General features: G+C 37.5%; 1 protein-coding gene across 3 annotated transcripts in view; it reads right to left on the bottom strand.

Annotated features, from left to right (window-relative positions):
* The window catches only part of LOC126237274 (neither inactivation nor afterpotential protein C), a 383,219-nt gene that overhangs the window by 95,357 nt on the left and 261,913 nt on the right, over positions 1 to 25,949 (bottom strand). For all 3 annotated transcript variants that reach the window (XM_049947204.1, XM_049947206.1, XM_049947205.1), the window contains exon 19: positions 24,427 to 24,536. In XM_049947204.1, the coding sequence (XP_049803161.1) occupies positions 24,427 to 24,536 (110 nt within the window). The remainder of the gene's footprint in view (positions 1 to 24,426; positions 24,537 to 25,949) is intronic.

The following is a 25,949-nucleotide window of genomic DNA, read 5'->3' as shown; positions in this document are numbered from 1 at the left end:
TGGTAAATGACAGCACCATCTGCAAACAATCTAAAAGGGCTACTAAGATCGTCTCATATGTCGTTAATATAGATCAGGCATAGTAGAGGGCCTATAACACTTCCCTGGGCAAAGCCGAACATTGCTTCTGTTTTACTGGCTGACTTTTCATCTATTACTATGAACTGTGACCTTTCTGATAGGAAATCACAAATCCAGTCACACAACTGAGGCGATACTCCATAGGCACGCAGTTTGGTTAGAAGACAGTTGTGAGGATTGGTGTCAAAAGCCTTGTGGAAATCTAAATATGCAATCAGTTTGACATCCTCTGTCAATAGCACTCATTACTTCACGAGTATAAAGAGCTATTTGTGTTTCACAAGAATGATATTTTCTGAATCTATGCTGACTATATGTTGATAAATCATTTTCTTTGAAGTAATTCATAATGTTCAAACACAATACATGTTCCAAAACCCTACTGCAAATCAGTGTTAGTGATATGGGCCTGTAATTCAGCAGATTACGCCTATTTCCCTTTTTGGGTACTGGTGCGACTTGAGCAATTTTCTGGTCATTATGTATGAATCTTTCTGTGAGCGAGCGGTTGTATATAATTGCTAAATATGGAGCTGTTGTATCAGTATACTCTGAAAGGAACCTGACTGGTATACAATCTGGATTAAGTGATTGAAGCTGCTTTGCTACACTGAGGATATCTGCTTCTTTGTTTCTCATCTTGGCAGTTGTTCTGGATTGGAAATCAGGAATATTTACTTCATCTTCTTTGGTGAAGGAGTTTTGGAAAACCAAGATTAATAACTCTGCTTTAGTGGCACTGTCATCACTGACTTCACCATTGTTATCGCACAGTGAAGGTATTGATTGCATCTTGCCACTGGTGTGCTTTGTGTGTGACAAGAATCTCTTTAGGTTTTCTGCCAGATTCTGAGACAGAGTTTTGTTGTGGAAATTATTAAAAGCATCTCGCATTGAAGCATGTGCTATATTTCAAACTTCTGCAAAACTTCACCAGTCTTGGGGATTTGGCACACTTATTTTGTAGCTTCTGCAGGAGTGATCATACCCCTTTTGTGTACTGCGGGGGATTAGAACCATCACTTATTAATTTATGTGGTATATATCTCTCAATTGCCATCGATACTATCTCTTTGAAATCTTTCCACATCTTTTCTATGCTTACATGATAAGAGTGGAAGAAGTGGAGACTGTCTCATAAAAAGGCATTAAGAGCATTTTTATCAGATTTTTTAAATAGATGTACTTTGCGTTACTTTTTGATGGTTGTGGGTGTTATGGTATCCAGCCTAGCAGCAACTGCCTTGAGGTCGCTAATCCCTGAATCCATGATGATACTCCCTATTTGTCCAGAATTATTTATTGCTAAGAGGTCAGGTATGCTTTTCCAGTCATTTATGCTCGAGTGGGCTCATTAATTGTTCAAAATGATTTTCTGAGAAAGCATTCAATACAACTTCAGGTGATGTTTTATGCTTGCCGCCAGCTTTAAACATATAATTTTTCCAGGATATCAAGGGTAGAATGAAGTCACCACTGACTGTAATTGTGTAAGTGGGGTACCTGTTTGAAATGGGACTCAAGTCTTCTTTGAACTGTTTAGCAACTATATCTTCTGACTCAGGGGGTCAGTAAAATGATCCAATTAATAGTTCTGTCTGATTGTCAAGTATAACCTCTCCTCATACTTCAATTTCACTGCAAGGTAAACTACTTCTGACAGCAATAAATACTCTGCCACCAACTGTGTTTAAACTATCCTTTCTGAACACTGTTAGGTCATTTGAAAAAATTTTGCCTGAACTTATTTCCTGCTTTATCCAGCTTTCCATACCTATAACTATTTGAGCTTCAGTTCCTTCTGTTAGGGGTTGAAGCTCTGGTTCCTTCCGAACACAGTTACGACAATTTACAACTACAATACTGATTGTTGCTACAACTATCTTACTGTGTTTTACCTGCCCCCTTTTAGATGGATATCCTTTATGTGGTTTCCTGAGTGTGAGGAGATTCAACTGTGATAAACTATGTGGGCTGTTCCATCTAGGGGCCCATCGAAAATGAGATTTGTCACAGACCCCTTCATGTGGCCAAATGTCAAAAGAAATAGTCAAACTTAGACTCAAGCATGTGCTGCCTGCCAATGCTCTATGATAAAAAGGCATGTACAGCCACAACACAGCCATCTTTTAATCCCTAACAATGACATTGTAATCACGTCAGGACTGGTAAGGGACATGGAAGGGCAGATGAATGACATGGAGATAATCTGAAAGGAGGATGTAAGACGAATGTCAGCAAAAGCAAAACAAGTATAATGTAGTCAAATTAAATCAGACAATGCTGAGGGAATTATATTAGGAAATGAGATACTAAAAGTAGTAGATGAGTTTTGCTATTTTGGCAGCAAAATAACTGATGATGGCTGAGGTAGAGAGGATATAAGATGAAGACAGGCAATGGTAAGAAAAACATTTCTGAAGAAGAGAAATTTATTAATATCAAAATAATATAAATTTAAATGTTAGGAAGATTTTTCTGAAGGTCTATATCTGAAGATTAGTCATATATGGAAGTGGAACATGGATGATAAACACTTCAGACATGAAGAGAGTAACAGCTTTTGAAATGTGGTGTTACAGAAGAATGCTGAAGATTAGGTGAGTATGTCACATAACTAATGAGGAAGTATGGAACAGAATTGGGGAGAAAAGAAATTTGTGGCACAACTTGATCAAAAGGAGGGATTGCTTGATAGGACACATCCTGAAACATCAAGGGATCACCAATTAGATATTGGAGGGAAGTGTGTGTGTGTGTGTGTGTGTGTGTGTGTGTGTGTGTGTGTGTGTGTGTGTGTGTGTGTGTGTGAGGGAGGGAGGGGGGTAAAACTCATAGAGGGAGACAAAGAAGTGAATACAGTAAACAGATTCAAAAGGATATAGGTTGCAGTAGTTATTCGGAGATGAAGAGGTTTGTGCAGGATAGAGCAGCACGGCGAGCTGCATCAAACCAGTCTTTGCACTGAAGACCATAGTAACATCTGTAGGGGTCATTTCTTTGAATATTACTGTAATACTTCAGTGTCTTCTACAGCTATCACTATCAGGAATGAATGAAGAGTTGCCTAAAAAACACAGTAAGCTACCAGCTCTCAGCTGTATGGCACAAGTCAAGGAAGTCACAGCTTAGTTTGTCACAGAACTTTCAAAGTCTCTGGTTCAATACTTATATTTGGCTGAGAACCTGAGGGCCTTGATCATTTCTGGTGGCACTGTCAGATTGTGAGTATCTACGAAACTCTGTGAGCATGGCTGGTGTTCTCATCCCTCTCTGCCAGTTACTGGAATGGTCTGAATATGATCTTGGAGCCAGGTTGGTAATCACCATGTATTCCAGTGTTCACTGCAAATTGTAATTGCTCGCATCTTGTTACTTCTGTGGCCGTCAGGACAGTATCTTCAATTCGTTGAATGAGGCATATAAACAGAATGCACAAGGTGACATCTCATCCCTTGCTTCCATTTCCTGAAGTGGTGCCATTGTTTGCTGTATGTTAAACTGCTGATGGGAGGTTAACCCTTGAGCGGGCACACTGGTGCATGGAGTGTGCCACTCGCTAAAAAATATCTATGAAATATAATCAGTTGGTACCACTGTGTTCTTCTCTCTTGTATTCCTTCATTGTTGTCTTGACTTCTGCTGTGAACATCGTTTCTGTCTGTGATTGTTACAAGTGGAGTTATTTCATATTTCTTCCGCCTGTGTGTAGTAGGCGCCTGATGATGTCCCAATACCAGCAACTTTTTTTTTGTTTTGTTTTATGTGCTGTACAAAACCTTAACATTATAGTACTTAATTGTTTTACATGTTTTGTAATTATTTTTGCTTTCATAGGACTAAAAGATGCCTTAATGATGCCAAGGTTGAGTGGCTACTCAATGAGGATCCAGATTTTCTGGTATCAGATTTTGAGTTTGATGATTGTGAAGATGAGGACAAAGAAGCAGAATAAGAAGAAGAAGAAGAAGAAGAAGAAGTGATCACACAGAGTGACCATGATTCAACAATTGAGCAAGACTGTGCCTCTGAAGCTGAAGAAAGTAATGTCGAATCTGTTTCAAATGACAAGTATTATATTGGAAGGGATAAAACATGTTAGTGGGAGAAATCTTGCAGTACAGCCATAACAAAGACAAAAAAAAAAAAAAAATTCAAGATACTTCCCAAACCTAAAGCCATAGCCAGGGATGTCAAGCATGATATAAATGCTTTCACTAAAATAATCAGCATTGACATGATCAATGAGGTTGTCAAAATTACTAACATGTACATTGAACATAAAAAGACTAGTGTAAATTATGTGAAAGAAAACAATGCCAAAGACATGATGAGAGATGAAATAATGGCATTGTTTTGATTGATCTACATCTTAGGAATGAAAAAGGCTAACCATACAAATGTGAATGAACTTTGAATGACAGTGGATCAGAAATTAGAGCTGTGATGAGCTCCAAGCATTTTCTGTTCCTATTACAGTGTATTAGATTTGATGGTAAAAGAACATGATGAGTTAGACAAGAAATGGATAAGTTAGCTGCTATTAGAACAACTCTTGACGAGTTGATTGGAAACTGCAAAAACAGTTACAGTGTGATCAAATTCATAACTGTGGATGAGAAGTTACAAGCATTTAGAGGACACTGTAACTTCATTCAGTGTATCCCAAATAAACCAGCGAAATATTCAATAAAGATGTTTGCCCTCTGTGATCTGAAAACTTTTTACTCCAGTAATTTGGAGATCTATTGTGGCAAGCAACCTCAAAGGCCATATGCTGTTTCAACATTGTCTCAGATGTTGTCATCCGACTTACCAGTCACATTGAAGGAAGCAATAGGAATGTGACTATGGATAATTGGTATACCAGTTATGCACTAGCACTCTCCTCACTGATCAGGAAACTCACATGCATTGGAACAATGAGGAAAAATAAACGTGAGATTCCACTAGAATTCCTGCCAAAGAAAGATAGAGTACAAAATTCGTCTTTTTTGGGTACCAAAAAAATTGTTACTTTGGTGTCCTACTTACTATCTAAAAAGAATAAAGCTGTGGTTCTCCTGTCTATGATGCATGATACTGGAGCTATCAGTAAAGAAACTAGCAAGCCAGAAATCATTATGGAGTATAATTACACAAAAGGAGGAGTTGACACTGTTGATCAAATGTGTACCTTCTATACTGTAGCAAGAATTACGAGAAGATGGCCTTTGGCAATATATTTTGCAGTGATGGATTTGCAGATATCAATGTCCAAATAATCTACCATGCAAACTCTAAGCATCATAAAATTCCGAGAAAAATATTCCTGAAAGGCTTGTCATATTCCCTAATGAAAACACATCTGCTACAGAGAGCAAAGATTCCATCTCTACCATCTGACATTTCAGATTTCCTTCAAAATTACAAAGAAGCAGAAGTAGCAAAAGTTGGAGAGTCTTCTCCAAAGAAGCGTGGATTATGTGTAAACTGCGGACATGCTAAAAACATAAACACTGCAGTCAAATGAGATTTTTGCTGCAATTTCATCTGCAAATGGCATGTGACTATCAGATACACATGTGAAAACTGTAAATATGTTGACTCAGAATAAGACATTACAAAGAAACGTGTGTGCATCGTTCACTTTCATAATAATGTGAAGTTTTATAGTTGATTATTACAATAAAGAAATAACATTGCACTGTCTCTATGTAATACTTAGTGTTTTACACATAAGACGTGGAATACAATCTTCTGCTAACCCAAATATATGTGCTCTGTTTTTGGTCATTCATAAATCCATGTAAATAGCAATTAAAATACAAATGAGACATAAGAAACAGGAAAAAGTGCTAGGGCGCACAGAGGGCACCATGCGCCCACTTGTGTAATGTATGGAAGTGCGTTCGCTTGAGAATTAACTGAACTGTACCCATTAATGGTTATTTCCCCCCTGACACTGGTGATAGCAGGCTTTTCAACAGCTGAACTGTATCTCATTGGATTGGCTTCAGTTTCAGTGGAAGACAAGAACTAAAAATTATTCATTAGGGGCCAGATATAATATGTTGAGTTCTCACTGGTCTCTGCCTCCTCTGTACAGCATCCTCAGATGTACCACTGACATGCCACTTACACTGAAGTGGATGAGCAGTGATGTGTCCTGCACTTCCTGAGAGAAAACAGTATCCAGTGAAGAGGATAGTATTTGCAGTAAATTTGGCATTGCTGATCCATGACTTGGCATTTCATCCAACACAGCCATCTGTAGCACCTCTCAGTTGCTTAACAGCAGTCAGAATGATTTCCAGCTGCTTATGGAGGGCAACTAACTTATCCTGGGCCCAAGACCAGCAGTCACAGTGGACCTGCATTCTGACTACTGCAACATTTGTCTGAACCATAGAAATTTCCATATCTGTTATGCTACAAGAATTTCAAACTCCCTTTAAGACCTGAAACTGCAACACCCAAAAAGGTGGTCTGTGTAATTTATGAGAGAAAAACCTAGGATAAAAATTATTAATTCCCTGAAGCTAACTCTGTGTGTTGAGCTTATACTCACTGACATACTCATGTAACAGTTACAAAACAAAAGAAGCAGGTGCATGGTGTACATTATACATATTTAAAGAATTGCTGTATTTACATTACCAAGGTAAACATCTATGAGCAAAATCACAACGAATTGTTAGTTCAATTACATGACAATTAAAATAAACTTATAATGTATGAGCTAAATCATTGTCTAATTAAGTAATAATAAAATAAATTTTCATTGAATCACTTGGAGCTTTAAATAGCACAGTTGTATCAGATCCCAGGCAAACGTTTATTTGATTACTAATTATCTTGTAGACAACTGCCTCACTGTGGGGTTGTGCTTCTAACTTGGAATCTGGGTCATTTGCTTGTACAGATCATAATTGTTTTCCATATTGTGTGCTGTTTATTTTACATTAATGCTACTCACATGGACCTATGACAACACAACTTGCCACTGTGTTAGCTGAAGCAATAATGAAGGGCTCACAGCTGTAAAACTGGAACTGTACAAGACAATGTTATTTGTTGTTGGTGTACTTAGGCACAGGAATGCCTGCTTCAAGGTTAAATAGAATACTATATGACAATTGTAATGTGCCTAATACACAATATTACTACAGTGCAGTTGAATTCATAACTGGTATGTTTACATTATGATCACAAAATTTCAAACAGTGTCTTATAGGAAACAGTCAAAGAGAAGAAAAAAGTGCAAATATTGCAAACATCACCACAAAAGGGATGAAGCAGTTTTCTGAGAACATATTGTTGAGAAAGTTTATACTATACTCAGCTGTGATTCACAGTTTAAATAGGTGATGCATAACATTCACAAACACCTGAAAACTCACAAAAATATACCTTTTGTCATGTAAATACACAAAGAAGTTCTGGAATGAATGTTTTTGAATGAAGGAACCAAATCACCTTTGATGATACAGTAAAAATTTTCCATAGTACTCTCAAGTGTTCATAAATAGCCAATAAGCTACATCACAACACAAAATATCTATCTGACACACACAATGTCACTCAAAGAAAAATCTGGATACAGCTCAAACAGATAAATATGTGAAATGTACAGATTTTTTAATTAGCTTCTATACTGGCATGCCAAAAATGAAATTTTATTTGTCAATTTATCACATTGAATATAATGAAAATCAAAGAACACCAATAAAGCTCATTTTCCAGCTAAGAATGCATGCTGACCAGAATGACCATATTAATGCCAACCAGCATGGATTCTAAAAACATTGGTCATGTGAAATCCAATTTGCATTTTTCTCACAAGAGAGCCTGAAACTCATGGATCAAGGCAATAAAATTGACAATACTTCCTGACCTCTGAAAAGCAGTTGACTCAGCACCACACTAATGGATATTAACTATTTTAATGCAGCATTTCCAAAAGTAGTAAAAACAGTAAAACCTAACAATAATAAGCAATGGGTAACTAAAGGCATAAAAATTTCCAGTGAGAGAAACAGATATCTGTAGTACAGTTGTAAGAAATATAGAATAACCCGAGAATTTGCAGATTATTCAAAAGCCTACAAAAGACTCTATGGTAGAGTATTCAAAGAGGCAAAAATTATGTGGAATGACAATTTGATAAGAAACTCATCTAACAAAATGAGATCCACGTGGAGAGTTAGAAAGAAAGAAACTTGTAGTTCAGCTCCAAAGAAAAAGAATGTATCATTAACACTAGAAGGCTCAAAAGTCACAGACCCAAATTCAGTTGTGGAAAACTTCAATGAATACTTCACTTCACTAGCGGAAGACCTCATTCAAGTACACTATCAAGGACCAGTCCCCAGTTTCTCCAGCAAGTCAGTAATCTCGACTGCTTCTCTGTATGTTTATGAAACAAACCCCAATGAAATTATAAGTCAAATTAAATCATTAAGTAATAAAATATCAAGTGGTCTTGATGAAATACCTGATTTCATATTAAAAGCATGTGCTCACCACATAGCAAACCCCTTGGCAAAAATTTTCAACCTCTCTTTAAAAACTGGTGTATTTCCAGATATTTTAAAAATAGCAAAAGTTTCACCACTGCTAGAAAAGGCTCTTCTGAAAAAATATCAAACTACTGACCCATGTCACAGTTAAGTTCCTTCTCAAAAATTCTCTAAAAACTCTTCTATGACAGGCTTTTAAGTTTCATAAATTAATATGCACCTCTTACAGTACAACAACATGGTTTTAGAAAGTCTAAATCTAGTCAGACAGCAATTTTCGAATTCTTAGACTGCATTTTAAAATCCCTTGATCAACATAAACTAGCTGCAGGTATTTTTCTAGATCTATCAAAAGCCTTTGATGTCCTGGACCATAACATTCTGCTGGAAAAATTAGAAAGACGAGGAGTAAGAGCACATAGCTGGTTGTGTTCATACCTAAAAACCCGCAGGCAGAAAGTAGCACTTCAGTATGAATTCAACAAAATGAATGAAACAAGAAACAACTCCTTTCTTTCTAGCAAATAACCAATAAAATGTGATGTACCACAGGGCTCAATCTTAGGTCCATTACTCTTCTTGATTTATGTGGACGACTTAGTTGAATATATGAGTCCCACAAAAACTATCCTGCTTGCTGATGACACCAGCATATTGCTCACTGGATCCAGTCCAGAAACTTTGCAGTCCACAGCAGAAAGTTCTATGAAAAGACTTTCTGAGTGGTTCACAAACCACAAACTCATTATAAATACTGAAAAAACTGTGTGTGTCGATTTTCATTTAATTACTCCAACTAATCAAATATCTGTTCAAGCACAATTAGAAAATGATCCCCTAGAAAATGTGTCACAAAATTTTTGGGTCTATGGGTTCAGCAAGACTTAAAGTGGGACACACATATAAATAACTTGTCTAGAAAACTATCATCTGTGTGCTATGGCCTAAGAATTTTAGAGGCTACAACAAGAAAAACAACAGTAGTGCAGGCATACTATGCACAGTTCCACTCACTAGTCCGATATGGGATCATTTTCTGGGGATACTCAACTCACAGTGTAAAGGTTTTTAGAATGCAAAAAAGAGCTCTAAGGATAATTTGTGGCCTTAAAAAGATGGAGTCCTGTAAATCCCATTTTCCTTAGCTTGGTGTCCTAAATGTTCCAAGTTTATTCATTTATGAAAGTATCTTGTTCACTAGGGACTACCTCCTGAAAACAGGCAAACTGCTACAGAACAAAAATGTACACAACCATACTACCAGAGGGAAATCAAATATACATAAAAAATATCACAGAACAATCACCTATCAGAGGAGCATAATTAACATTGGTGTAATACTACACAATAAGATACCAGAGGAAATAAAAAATGCTACTCATTCAATATTTAAAGCTAAATTAAATGCATTTCTAATAAAGCCCTGTTTCTATTCTGTCGGAGAATTTCTGAATACGTAACAAAATTAATTGTAATTGGTTCCTATTTTTAATTTGCCTATTATTTTGCTAATACTAAGTATTATTGTAACTTCAATTTGTGCTGTATGATAAAAATGGACCAATAAAAAATCAAATCAAACGAAAATATGACCATAAGGCACATAAAACTAAATCTTTGACTGGATTGATGTTCTCTTCTAAGAAAAGACTCAATCTTTTGTACTGGATATAGAGTCATCAACAGTTGTAGTAATAACTTCACAGAATATGTGACCTAGGAAAGTGTATTGGGATCATTGTTGTTTATATTTTATATTAATGACCTAGCAAACTATGTTAATAGTAACCTCAGACTCTTTACAGGTGATCCAGTTCTTTATAACAAAATAATTTTTGGCAAAAAAGTTGTGCAAATAAACAGTGAGAACATGATAGGCTAAGATTTAAAAATGGTGTAAATCTTGGCAATGTGCTTTAGGGGGAATTTTTTTCACATTTTCGGATTTTTATCTCATTATAAAATTTGCAATTTTCCAAATAAATTTATATATATATATATATCACTTATAAACTCACATGGGAAGTATTTTATTTTATTTTTTTAAATATAATCTACACCAGCTAAAAATGTTAAAATTTTTACACACATTAGTTCAAGATCTAATAAAATCGGTAATTTTTTTATGTAGATCGTTGTGGATTTCTGTGTTATACAAAATAAATTACATGTTTGTGTTGGTACCACTGTCAAAAACAATATTATATAGTTTCATAGTATAAACACTAGTTGTACGTCAAAGTGCTAATGTTTTTCTGAGGAAAAGTGACAAATATATTGGTAAATCTCTCAGACAGTAAAGTATGACACCAAAATGAAGTGTTTTTAAGAAACATAGGTTTCATGGTAACAGATTTTCGAGTAAAGGGGAACACTGTGGCATGTGAAGTCACAGACAATGAAATACAGGCAAACTTGTCTGTATCTAGAGAAACACCCATTAGTTCTTCGAAGATACACAGTTTTCTCAAACAAAAGTGATGTAGATGGTAGGTTAGGTTATATTCTGATAGAATTACATATCCTCACAAACATGTTAGGTGAATGTGTGTGTTGTAAAATATGTGGAGGGCCAACTAGTTTACATGAAGACAGTGAGGCATCAAATGGAGTAGCCAGGAAACTTATCATTAATTGTGCCAGTTGTAAATATAATCATTCAATTTGGAATTCTGATAAGTATAAAGATGATTGGTTCAAATGGCTCTGAGCACTATGGGACTTAACTTCTGAGGTCATCAGTCCCCTAGAACTTAGAACTACCTAAACCTAACTAACCTAAGGACATCACAAACATCCATGCCCGAGGCAGGATTCGAACCTGCGACCGTAGCGGTCACGTGGTTACAGACTGTACAACCTAGAACCGCTCGGCCACCCCAGCTGGCATAAAGATAATTATTTTGAAGTAAGTGTTAGGTGGTTTTATGGATTGAGAGCTATCGGCAAAGGACAGACTGCAGCAGAAACAATGTGTGCCATGATGAAAATGCCACACCCACCTTGTAAAATTGACAAGCATGCAAGATTTATTTGAGCTGCTGTGGAGTCTGTTGCATGTGAGTAAATGAAGAGTGCTACAAATGAACCTGTTGAAATAAATGATGATATGACTGACACACCAGTAGCTTTTGATGGCACTTGGCAGAAGCACGGCTACAGTTCTAAGAATTCTGTAGCTACAGTACCAGTGTGGAAAGCTAATAGATTTCCAGATTTTAACCAAATGTCGTTATAAGTGTAAATCAGAGAATGAAGAAGGGCATATCTATGACAGAAATTATGAAGAAACAAGTGGTGGTATGGTGGCTTCTGCAGCTGTTGAAATTTTTAGTCAATCTGTGAATGAAAGGGGAGTGTGTTACACTATGTTCTTAGGTGATGGAGACTCAAAACCATATAACAGTGTAGTAGCCACTCAGACTTATGGTGAGAAGATTATCACAAAACTGGAATATGTTGGTCATGTCCAGAAGAGGATGAGCACCTTGAGGAAGTCGAAGCAAAGTTTGAGAGACAAGAAACTTTCTGAAGGTAAAACCATAAGAGGCAGGCTTACAGCCAAAATGATTGATGAACTACAGCAGTATTATGGGATGGTCAATAGAAATAATACTGAGGATTTGTTGAAAATGAAACAGGCAGTATGGGCTATGTTCTTCCACAGACTGGACCTGATTAAAGGTACAATTACCGCAATGCCCAGTACTCAAACAGTTCGTACAGCCATAAACATTCCACCCCAGCAGCAGTCGTGGCTATCATAAAACCTATTTAGAGAGACCTGACAAATCCTGAATTACTGAAGAAGTGTCTGCATGGTCAGACTCAAAATCAGAATGAGTCATTCAATAATCTTACATGGACTAGCTTGCCAAAAAATGTTTTTGTTGGAATGATGACCCTACAGTGCGGGGACAGTGATGCTGTTATTGCTTTTAATGATGGCAACATTGGTAGGGTAAAAGTGCTACAGCATAGGGAATTAATCCTGGAGCAAACTGCATCAGAGAACTTGAACAGATGGACAGGGTTCACATTGATAAAGCAGAGTATGCAGTACAGTTGAACACTAAGGAATCCAGAAAGAAGAAAAGAAGAAAAAACTTGGAAAAAGGTCAAGAGGATGATATACAATATGGTGCAGGGGGCTTCTGAGTGACTAAAAGTAAAAAAAAAATTAGCATATATTAAGTGAGTTGCACACTTTTGAAACTTTAGAAGCCATTCCTGAAAATATAAATGTTCTGTTGCATTTTCCCTTAATCTCAAAAACCACTTCAAGTAGAGTATTCAGATTTTCAGGGAGTAATAACATACATATCCCGAGTCTACTGAACTATAAGAAGAACATAATGTTTTGTATAATTAAAGTTATTTCGGATAATGTACAAAAAAATACACAAAATTTTAACTGAGTAATTAAAAAATTGTATTTTCAAAAGAAGTGGCTGAAATGCAATTATTGTAGTTCATTAGACAAAGAACATACAGTTTAATGTCCTGTGAAAGTTTCATGACAATGGCTACAGTGGTTCCTGAAATACAGCAAAGCCAGGTCAATAAATTTAACATTGTCAGGATAGGGCATTCCAACTCCCCTTAAATGTTGAGAAACGTAAAATTGTGCACTTCACAAAATGCAGAAAAATGATACTCTGTGATTACAATATCAGTGAGCCACATCTGGAATCAGTCAACTCATAGAAACACCTGCATGTAATAATTTTTGGGGTTATGAAATGGAATGAGTACAATGGGAAGGACCTTTTGTCAAACATTTCACAGTGGTTTCCTAAGTATGTACGTAGATGTAGGTCTTGTTGAGAAAAACTTACTGTGCCTTATTGAAAAATTCTAATAATACATGAATGATAGAACCATGTGAAGTTCATTCTTATCTTGTCAATAACACACTTGCCACTTGACACTTCTGATGACAAACTTCTCCATACAAAGATCCTTTAAATACATTTTCCTATTAGTCAAAGCTTTGTTTACAGCACTGGTAGGAGAAAAAAGTAGTGATTCCGTGGTGCATTACCTTGGCAAACTTCACTTGTATCTACACACATAAAAATATAAAAAAAAATTTAAAAAAATAAATTAAAAAAAATATTGCATCACCCTGGTTTCCAGAAGCCCGGTCCACACGCAACGATCTGTCTGCGCAGACATCGGTGCAGATGTCTGTACATGCAAAAGATCGCTGCAAATGTGGTGTGTTAACACGACACAAACCCCAATCTACTACTTGCCCGCCATCTGTCGGTGTAGAAAAGAAATATCAGTGGCAAGCGACTACGCTCCCCGTAAACGTCAAACATTTAATTCAGTTATTTTGAAATATAGAAATGGAGGAAGTTCTGTTGTGGTCTGTGTTCGCAACTTGTGTTGCAAAAAACATTCAGACCAACCGCAGGAAACAGAGAAAGCGGGCAAAATGGTGTAGACAGTGGCTGCTAAAGCGAAAGCAGTTTTCTCACGTAAATTTACTGAGAGAGTTGCAGGATGAACCTAACGACTGGCGAAATTATTTGCGGATAGATGTTGAAACTTATAATTATCTCTTAAAGCTTGGCAGTCGTAAGATTCGAGGGGTACAAAAAAGAAGCAGGGTTGTAGCCTATCTCTGATGTTATTCAATCTGTTGAACAAGCAGTAAAAGAAACAAAATAAAAATTTGGAGTAGGGATTAAAATGCATGGAGAAGAGATAGAAACTTTGAGGTTCACCAACAACATTGTAATTCTGTCAGAGACAGAAAAGTACCTGGAAGTGCAGCTGAACAGAATGGACAGTGTCTCGAAAGGAGGATATAAGATGAACATCAACAAAAGCAAAATGAGGATAATGGAATGTAGTGGAATTAAATCAGGTGATGCTAAGGGAATTAGATTATGAAATGAAACACTCAGAGTGGTAAATGAGTTTTACTATTTGTGAAGCAAAATAACTGATGACTGTCAAAGTAGGGAGGATATAAAATGTAGACTGGCTATGGCAAGTAAAGCGTTTTTGAAGAAGAGAAATTTGTTAACATAGAGTATAGATTTAAGTGTCAGGAAGTCTTTTCTGAAAGTATTTGTGTGGAGTGTAGTCATATATGGAAGTGAAACATGGATGATAAATAGTTTGGACAAGAAGAGAATAGAAGCTTTTGAAATGTGGTGATACAGAAGAATGCTGTAAATTAGATAGGTAGATCATGTAACTAATGAGGAGGTACTGAACAAAATTCGTGGGACAACTTGACAGGAAGGGATCGGTTGGTAGGACATAGTCTGAGGCATCAAGGGATCACCAATTAGTACTGGAGGGCAGTGTGAAGGATAAAAATCTTAGACGGAGACTAAGAGATGCTAAGCAGATTTGGAAGAATGTAGGTTGCAGTAGGTACTTGGAGATAAAGAAGCTTGCACAGGTTACAGTAGCATGGAGAGCTGCCTCAAACCAGTCTCTAGACTGAACAACACAACAACATAAAAGTAGCTGGATTACAAAGAAAAACACAGGCATGTAGTGGAAAGAAACGATGCATGCATTGGTAGGAGAATGAAAATGTTGAGAACCAAGGAGACAGAAGAAGCTACTGGAGAAAGGCACGGCAAAGAAATACTGAGATGTACAATAGACAGAGCTAAATTGCAGTGTGTCATCAACAACAATAGGACCTCCCATAGCCCTTAATATTTTAAAGTGCATTAGGCAGCACAGGGAAGACAGAACCTGTCTGTTCCACTTTTAATAAATCTTATGACACTGACTTGGCTAAGGAAGTACAGTCTACAGCTCTGCCAGACCAATTTTAAGGATAATAAATCAGGTATTTTAGGCTATCAGTTGTAGCATTTTGGACCATCCACATTCCCAGCCTAATTGTGATTAAGTGTAACTTCTCATGGTGTGTTACGAACAAATGTGCTTGTACATGCACAGATTTGAATACCACACCATATCTTTGCTTTCCCACTTTAAATGACTGTGTAACAACCACCAATGTGCAATGGAGAATTTTGGGATATGCACAAAGGCCATTTAGAAATGAATGTGCTGAAATGGTGATGTTTGACACTTCTTAATATGCCTGAGATTAGACTAGATTGTGTTATAAACTTAATACACATAATGTAATTTTTAATGCTGCATTTTAAGGTATTTTGGATGAGTACAACAGTTTTCTTATAGTGCATGCTGTCAATTCAAAGCAAGGAACACTCTCAAATGCTCAGTAATATTCCCCAACAATATCTTCAAGTTTTGAAGTCCCATGAATTTACAGAGTTAAGTTCTGAGCAGATCCAGTCCTAAAGGCAGTGGAGCAAACAGTGCACCCATGAGGTAGAAACCTCTCATTTGCTCCATATCACTAAGTGCCCTGTAAAAAACTGCAGCAAATGTACCCAGCAAAGAAAAACAACCCAAAATATCAGTGCCTCATTTATCCTACTGCAATTGAATAACAGCTCTGCATCATTCAGCATGATATGAGGACACATTCAAATTTGAGAAAAGAAGCAAGAAAGTTATAGCTGCCAAGGAGGCCTGCAGGTATTGTAATGTGACACAATTTGTCTTTTCCAGACTGCTATATCACTATTTGTACAGAGAGCCAAGCAGTTTCAGGACAAGGCCATTCTGGTCGATGTTGCATTAAAATAATTATATGTTACATTTTAACAGATTGTATTTCATATTCTGACAAGATTTCAGCTGTAAATATAGGTGGAAAAGTGATCTCTAACTTTTAGTAAACAGTAATTGTGGTCAGGATTTTGAAATTACATTTGCCCTCAGGATATAGTACCTATCCAAATTTTTATGTTGGAAGTATTAGTATGTTGCAGAGTGTCTGGATAATCAATTTTTGGGCATTACACAACCAGCAAAGTATTTTTCATTGTAGCATCTGTGCACTTCTTCTATTGAATTTATCTGTTAATGTAGTTTTAGGAATTTAGTGATTACCATATACGCTGATGGAAAAAAATAATTTCAGTACCAAGAAGGAATTATGCAACATAAAAGTTAGGAGGCATATTTCTACATCTGAAAGATGATGTCTGTTCAAGTTTCAAGCCACTCACATAAGAGTGGGTGCTAGTAGCGCCACTGTGAGAATGCAAACCAGCTTTTCTTTAAATACAAACTGTAATGATCATTAGTGTTAGTTATCTTGTGTTTGGATGTGGTACTTAATTTTACCCAAGAATGCCTTTAAGGCAACAAAGATGTCATTATCAACACGTCACTGAGCACTGAGTTTGAAAGTCATGTAGTAGGGCTAAGAAAAACTGGATGTGCCGTCCGTGATACTACAGAAAGACTTGGCAGGAATGTAGCCATTGTACATGATTGCTGACAGTGGTGGTCACAAGAATGTACGATCACAAGAGGACCAGGCTCTGGACAACCTCATGATACTACTGAGAAGGAAGATCATCATGTTAAGCATATGGCTCTGGCACATCATACTACACCTGCAACAGCTATTTAACTAGTAGTTGGAACCACAGTGACACAATGAACTGTTACAAAACAGTTGCTCTCAATACAGCTGTTGTGTTTCCTGATGAAAGCTGGTTCTACCATGATGCCAGTGATGACCATATGTTGGTTAGAAGGAGTCCATTTGAGGGCCAATAACCAATCTGTCTGTGTGCTGGACACAGTGGACCTACACCTGTGGTTATGGTCTGAAGTGTAATTTTCTATGACAGAAGGAGCACTCCTTTGGTTATCCCATGCACTCTGACTTAAAATTTGTATATCAATCTGGTGATTCAACCTGGTGTGCTGCAATTCATGAACAGCTTTCCAGCGGATGTTTATCAACAGGATAACACTTGCCCACACACTGCTGTTAATCCCAACATGCTGTACAGAGTGTGGACATGTTGCCTTGGCCTGCTCAATCACCAGATGTGTCTAAAATCAAGGACATTTGGGACATCATCAGATGCCAGTTCCATTATCATCCTCAAACATCATTAACTCTCCCTGTACTGATTAATAAGTGCATAAAACATGGAACTCCATCCCACAAACTGACATTTGGAACCTGTGCAACACAATGCTTGCATGTCTGCATGCTTGCTTTCAACATTCTGGCAGTTACACCAATTATTAATGTACCAGCATTTCACATTTGCGATGGTTTATCTCATGTTTATATTAACCTGTGATCTTTCAGTGTTAATCACTTAAATATTTACCTAGACAAATGCATTCCAGAAATTTCATTACTCAATGTTAATCAAGTTTTGTTGCCACAGTTTTTTCTGTCAGTCTAAAATGTAGGCATTTATCTGAACATTCTAGGAAACATTCATATTGAGGGGAAGTTTTTAAGTTTTTTTCCAATTTTAAGCACACCCACTCATAAGATTTTATGTATCTTCATCATCAGCATCATCAGAGCAGTTACCTAATTTAGTTGTGAAGAAGAAAAATAAAAGAAGAAGAAGTAGAAAAATGCTTACAGTAATTAAGTCTGTTACTTTTATATTGATTTCTGTTACTTAACTCATACTTGTTTATTGTTTCATCCTAGAATGCCTATTATTTTATTATTAGAGTTGGTTGTTATTCCATTCAGATACTGATTATAATTCCTCAATATATCATTTACACCCTTTCCATTGACTTGCTCCACATCTGTGAAAATTATTCTTCATATTGAATTTTGTGGACTGAGTGAAAGAGAAGGAAATATGAATAGTTGAAAAAAAACTTATATATAGAATTTCATGTTCACATTTATCAGATTGTGGTCATCTCTGATGAACATAACAAATTCTCATATTTGCAGTAATTATGTGACTTAACATAAAGTGTGTGGACCATTGATATATATTCATTTACTGTTCATAGCACTTATTAATGATGCAAGGAAAATAATACTAGGAATTGCTACTTGTAATTACTCCACAGAAATCCATCTTATCTCAATATATGACTCCTCTCAGTATGTTCAACATCCCTGAAGATTCTGTTATAGTACGGATTTCATGAACAGAGTGAGTGAGAGTGAAAGATGAATAGCTTTAACAATCCTGTACAGTATTTAATTTTTACTGTTGTGTAAGTGTAGTAAACTGCTATAGATGGGCCAGTTTCTCTCACATGTGGTAAATATGTGAGTTCAGTGTAAACATAGATATACCAACTGGTAAGAAAAAGCTTAACAGTAGCACACATTTTATATATTAATATTGTTGCAAAACAAGCATTTGCTGTGCACACAGTACTAATTTTGGAATAACTTGACATGAAACACATTTTATTTGTTTACTGGTTTATTATACAGTAAAAATCAAATAGTGCTATGAAACACTATTTAAAAACATTTTTCATTTTAGTGCTGTCTACCTAATTTTATGTACTGGAAACTCACTATAAGACAGCTATTGACTGTAAATGTATGTGTAAAACAGAATAAAATATGGTGATTAATGTTACACACATAGCAATACCTAACCAAAAGAAGAAAATGAAATGAAGCTGTTAATAATAATAGTTCCATGTAGATCAGCAGACTGGCACATCTTTCAAATAGATGCCAGTACAGTGACTTGTGTGTCCCTAACATACCCCAGTAATCCTATAGGGGATAGTGGACCTACAGTTTAACATAGAATCAGAACCACATGCTGTTCCTGGTTAATCTTTTCATCATTAAAAGATGAAGTCTAGGTTAAAGAAAACTGAAAAGGTTCTGTGATTCAACTGGTGTCCAGTCCCACTACCTCTTGATTTCAAGGCATATGCATACCTCTAAACCATCAAGCCCAACAATGAATCTGTGGAAACATTTATTGTTGCCTTTATTTAAGCTGTTTTCACATTAATTTTACCAGGAAAAGAAGAATGAGTGACAAGAGCTGACACAAGTTTGTGGCAGTTATCGACTGCAAGAGTCGACCGCCTCATCTTTGAGAATGAACTTCTTTGAAAACTGTTGATCTCAATGTGTTCCAAACTCTGTATTTCAGCAGATGTGTTTGTACCAACATGATCAGAATAAAGTTAATTCATTATAAACGAGCGAATACTCAGTGTTGGGTTCGATATCACTGTACGTAACATCTTTATCCCAACACTGGAGACCCCGACGCTCACGAACACTGCTTACAATCCCAGAAATGTGTACTGGAACATCGCCATAGACAAAATGCAGCAACCCTTTGTCGGATTTCTACGTCCATTGACTTCGCATCGCGCCGCATCTGGATGCAGTGTACAGGAAGTGTAATTAGTGTGTAAATTCCTGACTCTTGTGTGAATCATGCTTTTTGGTAACTTTTGTCACCACCTCACACACTGACAATGAGACCGAGGCGCACACGTTGTCCGTCGAAACCCACTGAATGTGTCGGTAATTTGACTTCCGGACAGAGCAGTGCTCCTTCGCTGATTAATTTGGACAATTTTGACTTGCTTTTGTGTAATGAATTAACTTTGTGCAGTGCTTCAATAACGAACAATCATGCCAAACAATGGACTGCAACAAACGGGGACTATGTTGCAAATCCCAGTTCACACGATCACTGAACTATGGCTAAATTGCATGCCTGGTCGAATTCACAGGAACAATTTCATCAAGGACACCCTGCCGATGAACGACAATGCACCAATTACACCAACGACAATGCCGGCTGTTTCTCAGTGCAACACTGGACGTGCCACACCTCCCTCTACGCAACACCAGAGCCGCACTCTGCCCGATCGCTACTGACAGCGACATCACGGCCGCCACCTGCTCGCTCACTGACCTCGACCCAGTCAAAACAAACAGCTGTGTGACATGTGATCCCGCCACGGCTACCGCACCCGCATCTTGTCAACAACTCACCGACACTATGCACGCTTACTGCCCGGCCGTTCACTACTCGATCGCGACCGCAGCTTGTTCACCCACCCCAGAAGACGATTTCAGCCATATCAATGCTTCATACAGCAATGAACGTGTTCTCACTCCACCGCCGCTGAGTACTGAGTTTCACATTCACGATCGCACACACGATCTCTTCTACTCGAACTGTTTCGTCAATACTGTGCCGTCGACCTTGTCTTGTATGCCAGATTATCCTTTGATAGAGACAGATTCTGATTTCGTCCCCATCTTAATCAGTGATACGCAGCAGACTACTTCATGGCATACATTTTCGCCTTAACAACTGCAACGGCTACGTGAGCAAATTGCGACATACAACTTGTTGGCACAAGATCAGTTACACATGCTGCAGCCGACTCTGACCAAGCACGACATGCAACGAGGTGCTCCTGTCATTGTTCCACCTCTGACTGCTGACGTTCCTTTGCCGTTACTACCAGCTACAACTAATACCCTGATGATCACGCTACATGGATCTATGTCCCAGCTGTCACAACTGTCATCATCACGCCACCTCGAGTGGAAATTCTACGTTACTGATGTGATACAAGCAACTTATTTACGCTGCTGCCACCTTTCCTTGGTACTTCCAGACACTTCGTTTCTGTACCACCACATAACCATCCACATTTAAGTGCCGCTTGCTTTGCAGCCCTCTTCACAACCTCCACAATGTTAAACCAACACATCTGCCATTTCTGCTCTGACACACGACCTTGCAGCAGTTTCGCGCGAGCAGCTTGCAGCCTTATGACTCGACCGCAGCCCTGACAGTGACAGCACACACGCAGCTCCAGTTCCATCGAACTGTGTCGCCTCTCCACCACAGACCAGTAGTTCATCCGCCGATTCGACTTCTTCACGTTCACATTATGTCTCATCACCTTCCTGCTCCGACCATGGTTTTGCCGACCACGTCCGACTTCCACCACCTCTCGCTGTCGCCATGCCTCACGTGCATACCATGCCATGCCCCCCAACCTTCGATCACAGCTGTTTCGCACATCAAAACACCGACACTGTCACTTCCGCTTGGAACATGCTGCCATCTACCGCTGTAACACACTCACCATCCACGGACTCTGAGGTGACACTTCCGTCTACACTGAAGTCATCCGCCGCCAAGGTCAGTCACGTGCAGCTTGCTGTTTTCTTCCCTGCTGCGACATCAAGCACCTCAATAACTCCATCAGTACCACAAGTGTTGCTCATCCGGCATCTCTTACGCAACCTGTTAAGCCACAGCATGCTTGCTCCTATATGTCATACAGCCAATAACAAACTGTTACCGGACACATTGCACTTACCATGGTGCTTGCAGGCAAATACTTTGGCAATACATCGCATCGCATCTTCTACGCAGTCCGCGCCTCTGATCGGATCAAAATCCCGCTGCGCCGCACGGCCTCGGCATGATAATGTTCTCCCCACTGACACGTCGCCGCCTTCTGCTCCCACCGTGCCATCAGCAGCATGGCATGGTCAACCTGTGGACGCCTTCCGCGCCTCCTTCCCTCCGCTGGTCGTGCCTACCAAGACATCGGGAAACAGTCCGATCGCGCCTCGCACTAGCGCCTGCCACAACACGATCGGTCACGTGCATCTGCGCCATCAGCTGGCCGGGTGGACACACGCCTCTCATCTTTGAGAACGAACTTCTTTGAAAAATGTTGACCTCAATGTGTTCCGAACTATGTATTTGAGCGGATGTGTTTGTACCGACATGATCAGAATAAAGTTAATTCATTATAAATGAGCGAATACTTAATGTTGGTTTCGATATTACCATATGTAACATCTCGATCCCCACAAGTTCATGGCAGCAGTAATGGATCAACAGACCTTGCTCGAGGGCCTTGAAACAACACTTATTAAAAAGACCCAGATTATACTACAATGGAATTATGAAGTTTGATTTTATAGTTTCCTTTCTGTATTCACTGAGTCATCATAGCTGCATCAGATTTGGCTATTCTTTGTTTGGTTCAGTTTGGTGTGACTGATTATAAGTGTTTCATACTATTTGTCATGTAAATATTCCACGTTCCAAATAAAGCTACAGCACTTTCTTTCTCCTTTGTTATCAGAAGACTGTATGATGTAGAAAAACACTAATTTTTCTCACATATTTATTTATGCATATTTTATGAACTGATTTCAGTTTAAATGACTTTCACTATGACTGCATCAACTGAAGAAATTCTGTAATTTCTTCAACAATTATTACGCTTGTCTGATACAAGTTTGAAGGAATTGCTGGGGAAAAAGCAAGTATTCTTTATCATACTGAAAACAGTACCATATGCTGATGGTTTTTAATTATCTTTGTAAAATACCTCCAAAACCAGTGGGTGTATAATATTCGAGTTCTCAACAAAATGGCAAAGAATCAATATGATAAACAATGCTTACTTCTGAAGAAATTCAGTAGCACAAAACAGTGGCATACTTCATCATTCACTCATTTATTTTGTCAAAATAAATGCAATTCAATTTGACAGTTGAAATGTATAAATTTTATAACACGAATATTAACATCAACAGATCTTGGAGAACATTTTACAGTTAAAAAATTGTTGGCTATTTGAGACAGTGTTTTGTTACAGGTAGATGTGATTTTTAACTGCTCTTAGTTTACTACACAGATAACATAAAATAACTTTATTAACTATAACAAAATTACTATTAGTGACAGAAGAGTAAGAAGTAAGGATGGTTGATATAAATATTATTATAAGAAAAAAATTGATGGTACACAGGCAGAAATATTTCTTCAGATGAGCAGTCAGTAAGGGTTGTGTATTTCACTACAATTATTTATAGTGAGATTATTGAAAAAGTTTTGAGAGGCAAAAAATTGTACCAAAACATGAGATGGTTTCTGAGGGTCCACTCATTTCTGTGTAATTCCTACAAAACATTATTACCTGTTTGGCAAAACTACAAAATATCAATCTATATGGTAATGTAAAGTCCTGGTGGAATGTAAATTAATTATAAAGAACAATCTTTGTTTGCATAAATGCATTTTTAAATGCAAATGTAGAATATTTTTAGTCTGAGGAGTCAACTAACTGTACAATTACAGTTGGTGGCATTACGTATTTCTGTAGCGTGCTCATAAAAGCATAGGAACCTATGTCCTGAAAGGGTGCAGTGTGTATTTTATTTGAATCTTTCTATCCAACAGACCAGATACAACAGATAGAATGTCTACAATGCACCTAAAGAATTTTTGTTTGTATAGTGTTACCTTGTTCATGCAGAACAAAAATTAGTGTTTCACATGTAACTGTTGTTACTGTTTACCCACTTACTTCATTACTTTATATGAGCATTTTGTAACAGCTGATACTTAATGTGAGTGATGTCCTCTATCTTTGAATTGTTGTACCAACAATTGTTATTTTAAAAGCATATTATGAGTTTATACACAACTCTACTTTTTTGTGGCATAAAAGATTTATGGAAGAGCCTAATATCTCCTTAAAATATTCCAGAATTGCTACAGTCTCTCATAAGTCCATATAAAGATTGCATGTTTGTTTCTCTCTAAAGAAGCTATGTACAACAATGTATAGTACCCATGACCTCTACTATCAGTCAATAGAAATTTCAAGTACCGAATGTGTAACAACACGTTGACTGTTAAAAACTGTCAAGTAAACTTTACTTAATCCAGCAGAGCTGCATCCTTATCTGATAATGCCTCATCATCAGATGCAGGGGAATCAGGAAGTGACTCATGTTTAGACTCTGGAAGTGATTCATCTTTTGAATCGAGAAGGGGGTCATCATTATTATCAGCTAAAGGTTCCTCCTTTGTTTCTGCAGCTTCTTGTTCATCTTTTGTTTCATTCTGTGTTTCATCTTTTGTTTCTGTTTCTGTAACAGTTGGATCCTTAGAATCTGCTAATGAATCATCTCTTGATAGTGATATTGATTTACCAGAGTCTTGGCGGAATTTCTTTAATTTGCCAGCCACATTCCTTTTAGCCAGGAAAGCTCTCATCATTGTTTGTACTTTTATTATCTTCTTGACTTGTATTTCATATGTTCTGAAAATGGTGATGACAATGAATTAGTAACTTATTATATTTGAACACATACAGTTAAACAAGATTTTAATTGTCCTATCACATTTTGGGATACTGTCAAATGTCCATAACCTGCAGCGTGATATTTTGGTTCAGAGTGTTCTGATGATCTTCAGTAATAAACTAATGAAAATAAGCTGAGTTCCTCTATTTAAGCACCCATCAACATATGCGTGGTGTACTTGCAAAGTTTTGTAAAGGTATCATCTGAGCACATGCACTACCACTGTAAATCTGTTTGTTCCTTTGAATATGTCCAAGCTGAAGGCTCACTTTTCCATTAACATAGGGTTATCAGGAAAATGTTGGTTATTTAAACAGAAGGGTGTTCTTAACACAGGATTTGATGCCTGCCTTGGCCAGAGGCATTTTGTCACTACATTACACAGAAATTTACAGGATTCCCTGTGAATATGCAAAATTTATACAGAGCAAACAACACACACTATTCAGGAGTGCACTGTGGAACATTAGTTTCAGCCTTGCCCCCTTCAAGCTAATAAAACTGCTATTGAACAGCGTTGTATTTCTAAGGGCCATTCAATATAAAACAGTACAAAGAAAATTGTGGGCCATATACCAGTCATTTTGAACACCATCAATAAGGAACTGGTATGAATTAGGCCTCTGGAAGAGCTCATCAGTCATGATTGTGGTTTCCAGTTGGATTTTGCATGAAAGGGTAAAAAAAGGTTAGAGTTTTGCATCTCATAGACAAATAGGAAATAACATGTGGGGCACATGCTCAATTAGAGTGAGAATAGGGAAGGAAATACACCATATCCATTTTTGAAGGCATCATCCTGGTATTTCCCTTAAATTATAGACACAAATCACAGAAAAGCTAAGTAAGTATGACTACCTAATCTTGAACCACTTGAAGGGGTTTAAGTATGGATCTGCTCCATCCACCTGATAAAATGTGGAGTAGAAATATATCAGAGAGGGCTCAACTAGTAAAATAAAAGATAAACACAAACCAATTACAATTTTAAAATATGACCACAAAGCTAACAAACAAGTTTTACACTTAACAACACATTTGGAAGAATATGAATTATGAAAAAGTGCTAATTACATTGCTTGCTTGCATTTCCGTTTTTATTTAGACACCGTGGTGAGGAAAATTGCTATTGGTGGCTGTATTGGCTGGGAAAAAGGTGGATCTTTTCAATAGTCGTTGTGAATCACTGGCAAAGATGGATATCATACCAAACAAATGTGTGGTTCTCATAGCAATGACTGTCATTGTGCATGGCAGCAGAAGAAACTGTTTGATGTTACAATGGTTCTCCACTACCTAGACTGAACTATCAGTTCCTTTCAGCTACTGCAGATGTAGGAACCATCATAAAATGCTGCAGACATGAGATA

The sequence above is a fragment of the Schistocerca nitens genome, chromosome 2, assembly GCF_023898315.1.
Source record: "Schistocerca nitens isolate TAMUIC-IGC-003100 chromosome 2, iqSchNite1.1, whole genome shotgun sequence".
In the NCBI taxonomy this organism is placed as follows: Eukaryota; Metazoa; Arthropoda; class Insecta; order Orthoptera; family Acrididae; genus Schistocerca; species Schistocerca nitens.
This window is presented reverse-complemented; position numbering and strand designations above follow the sequence as displayed.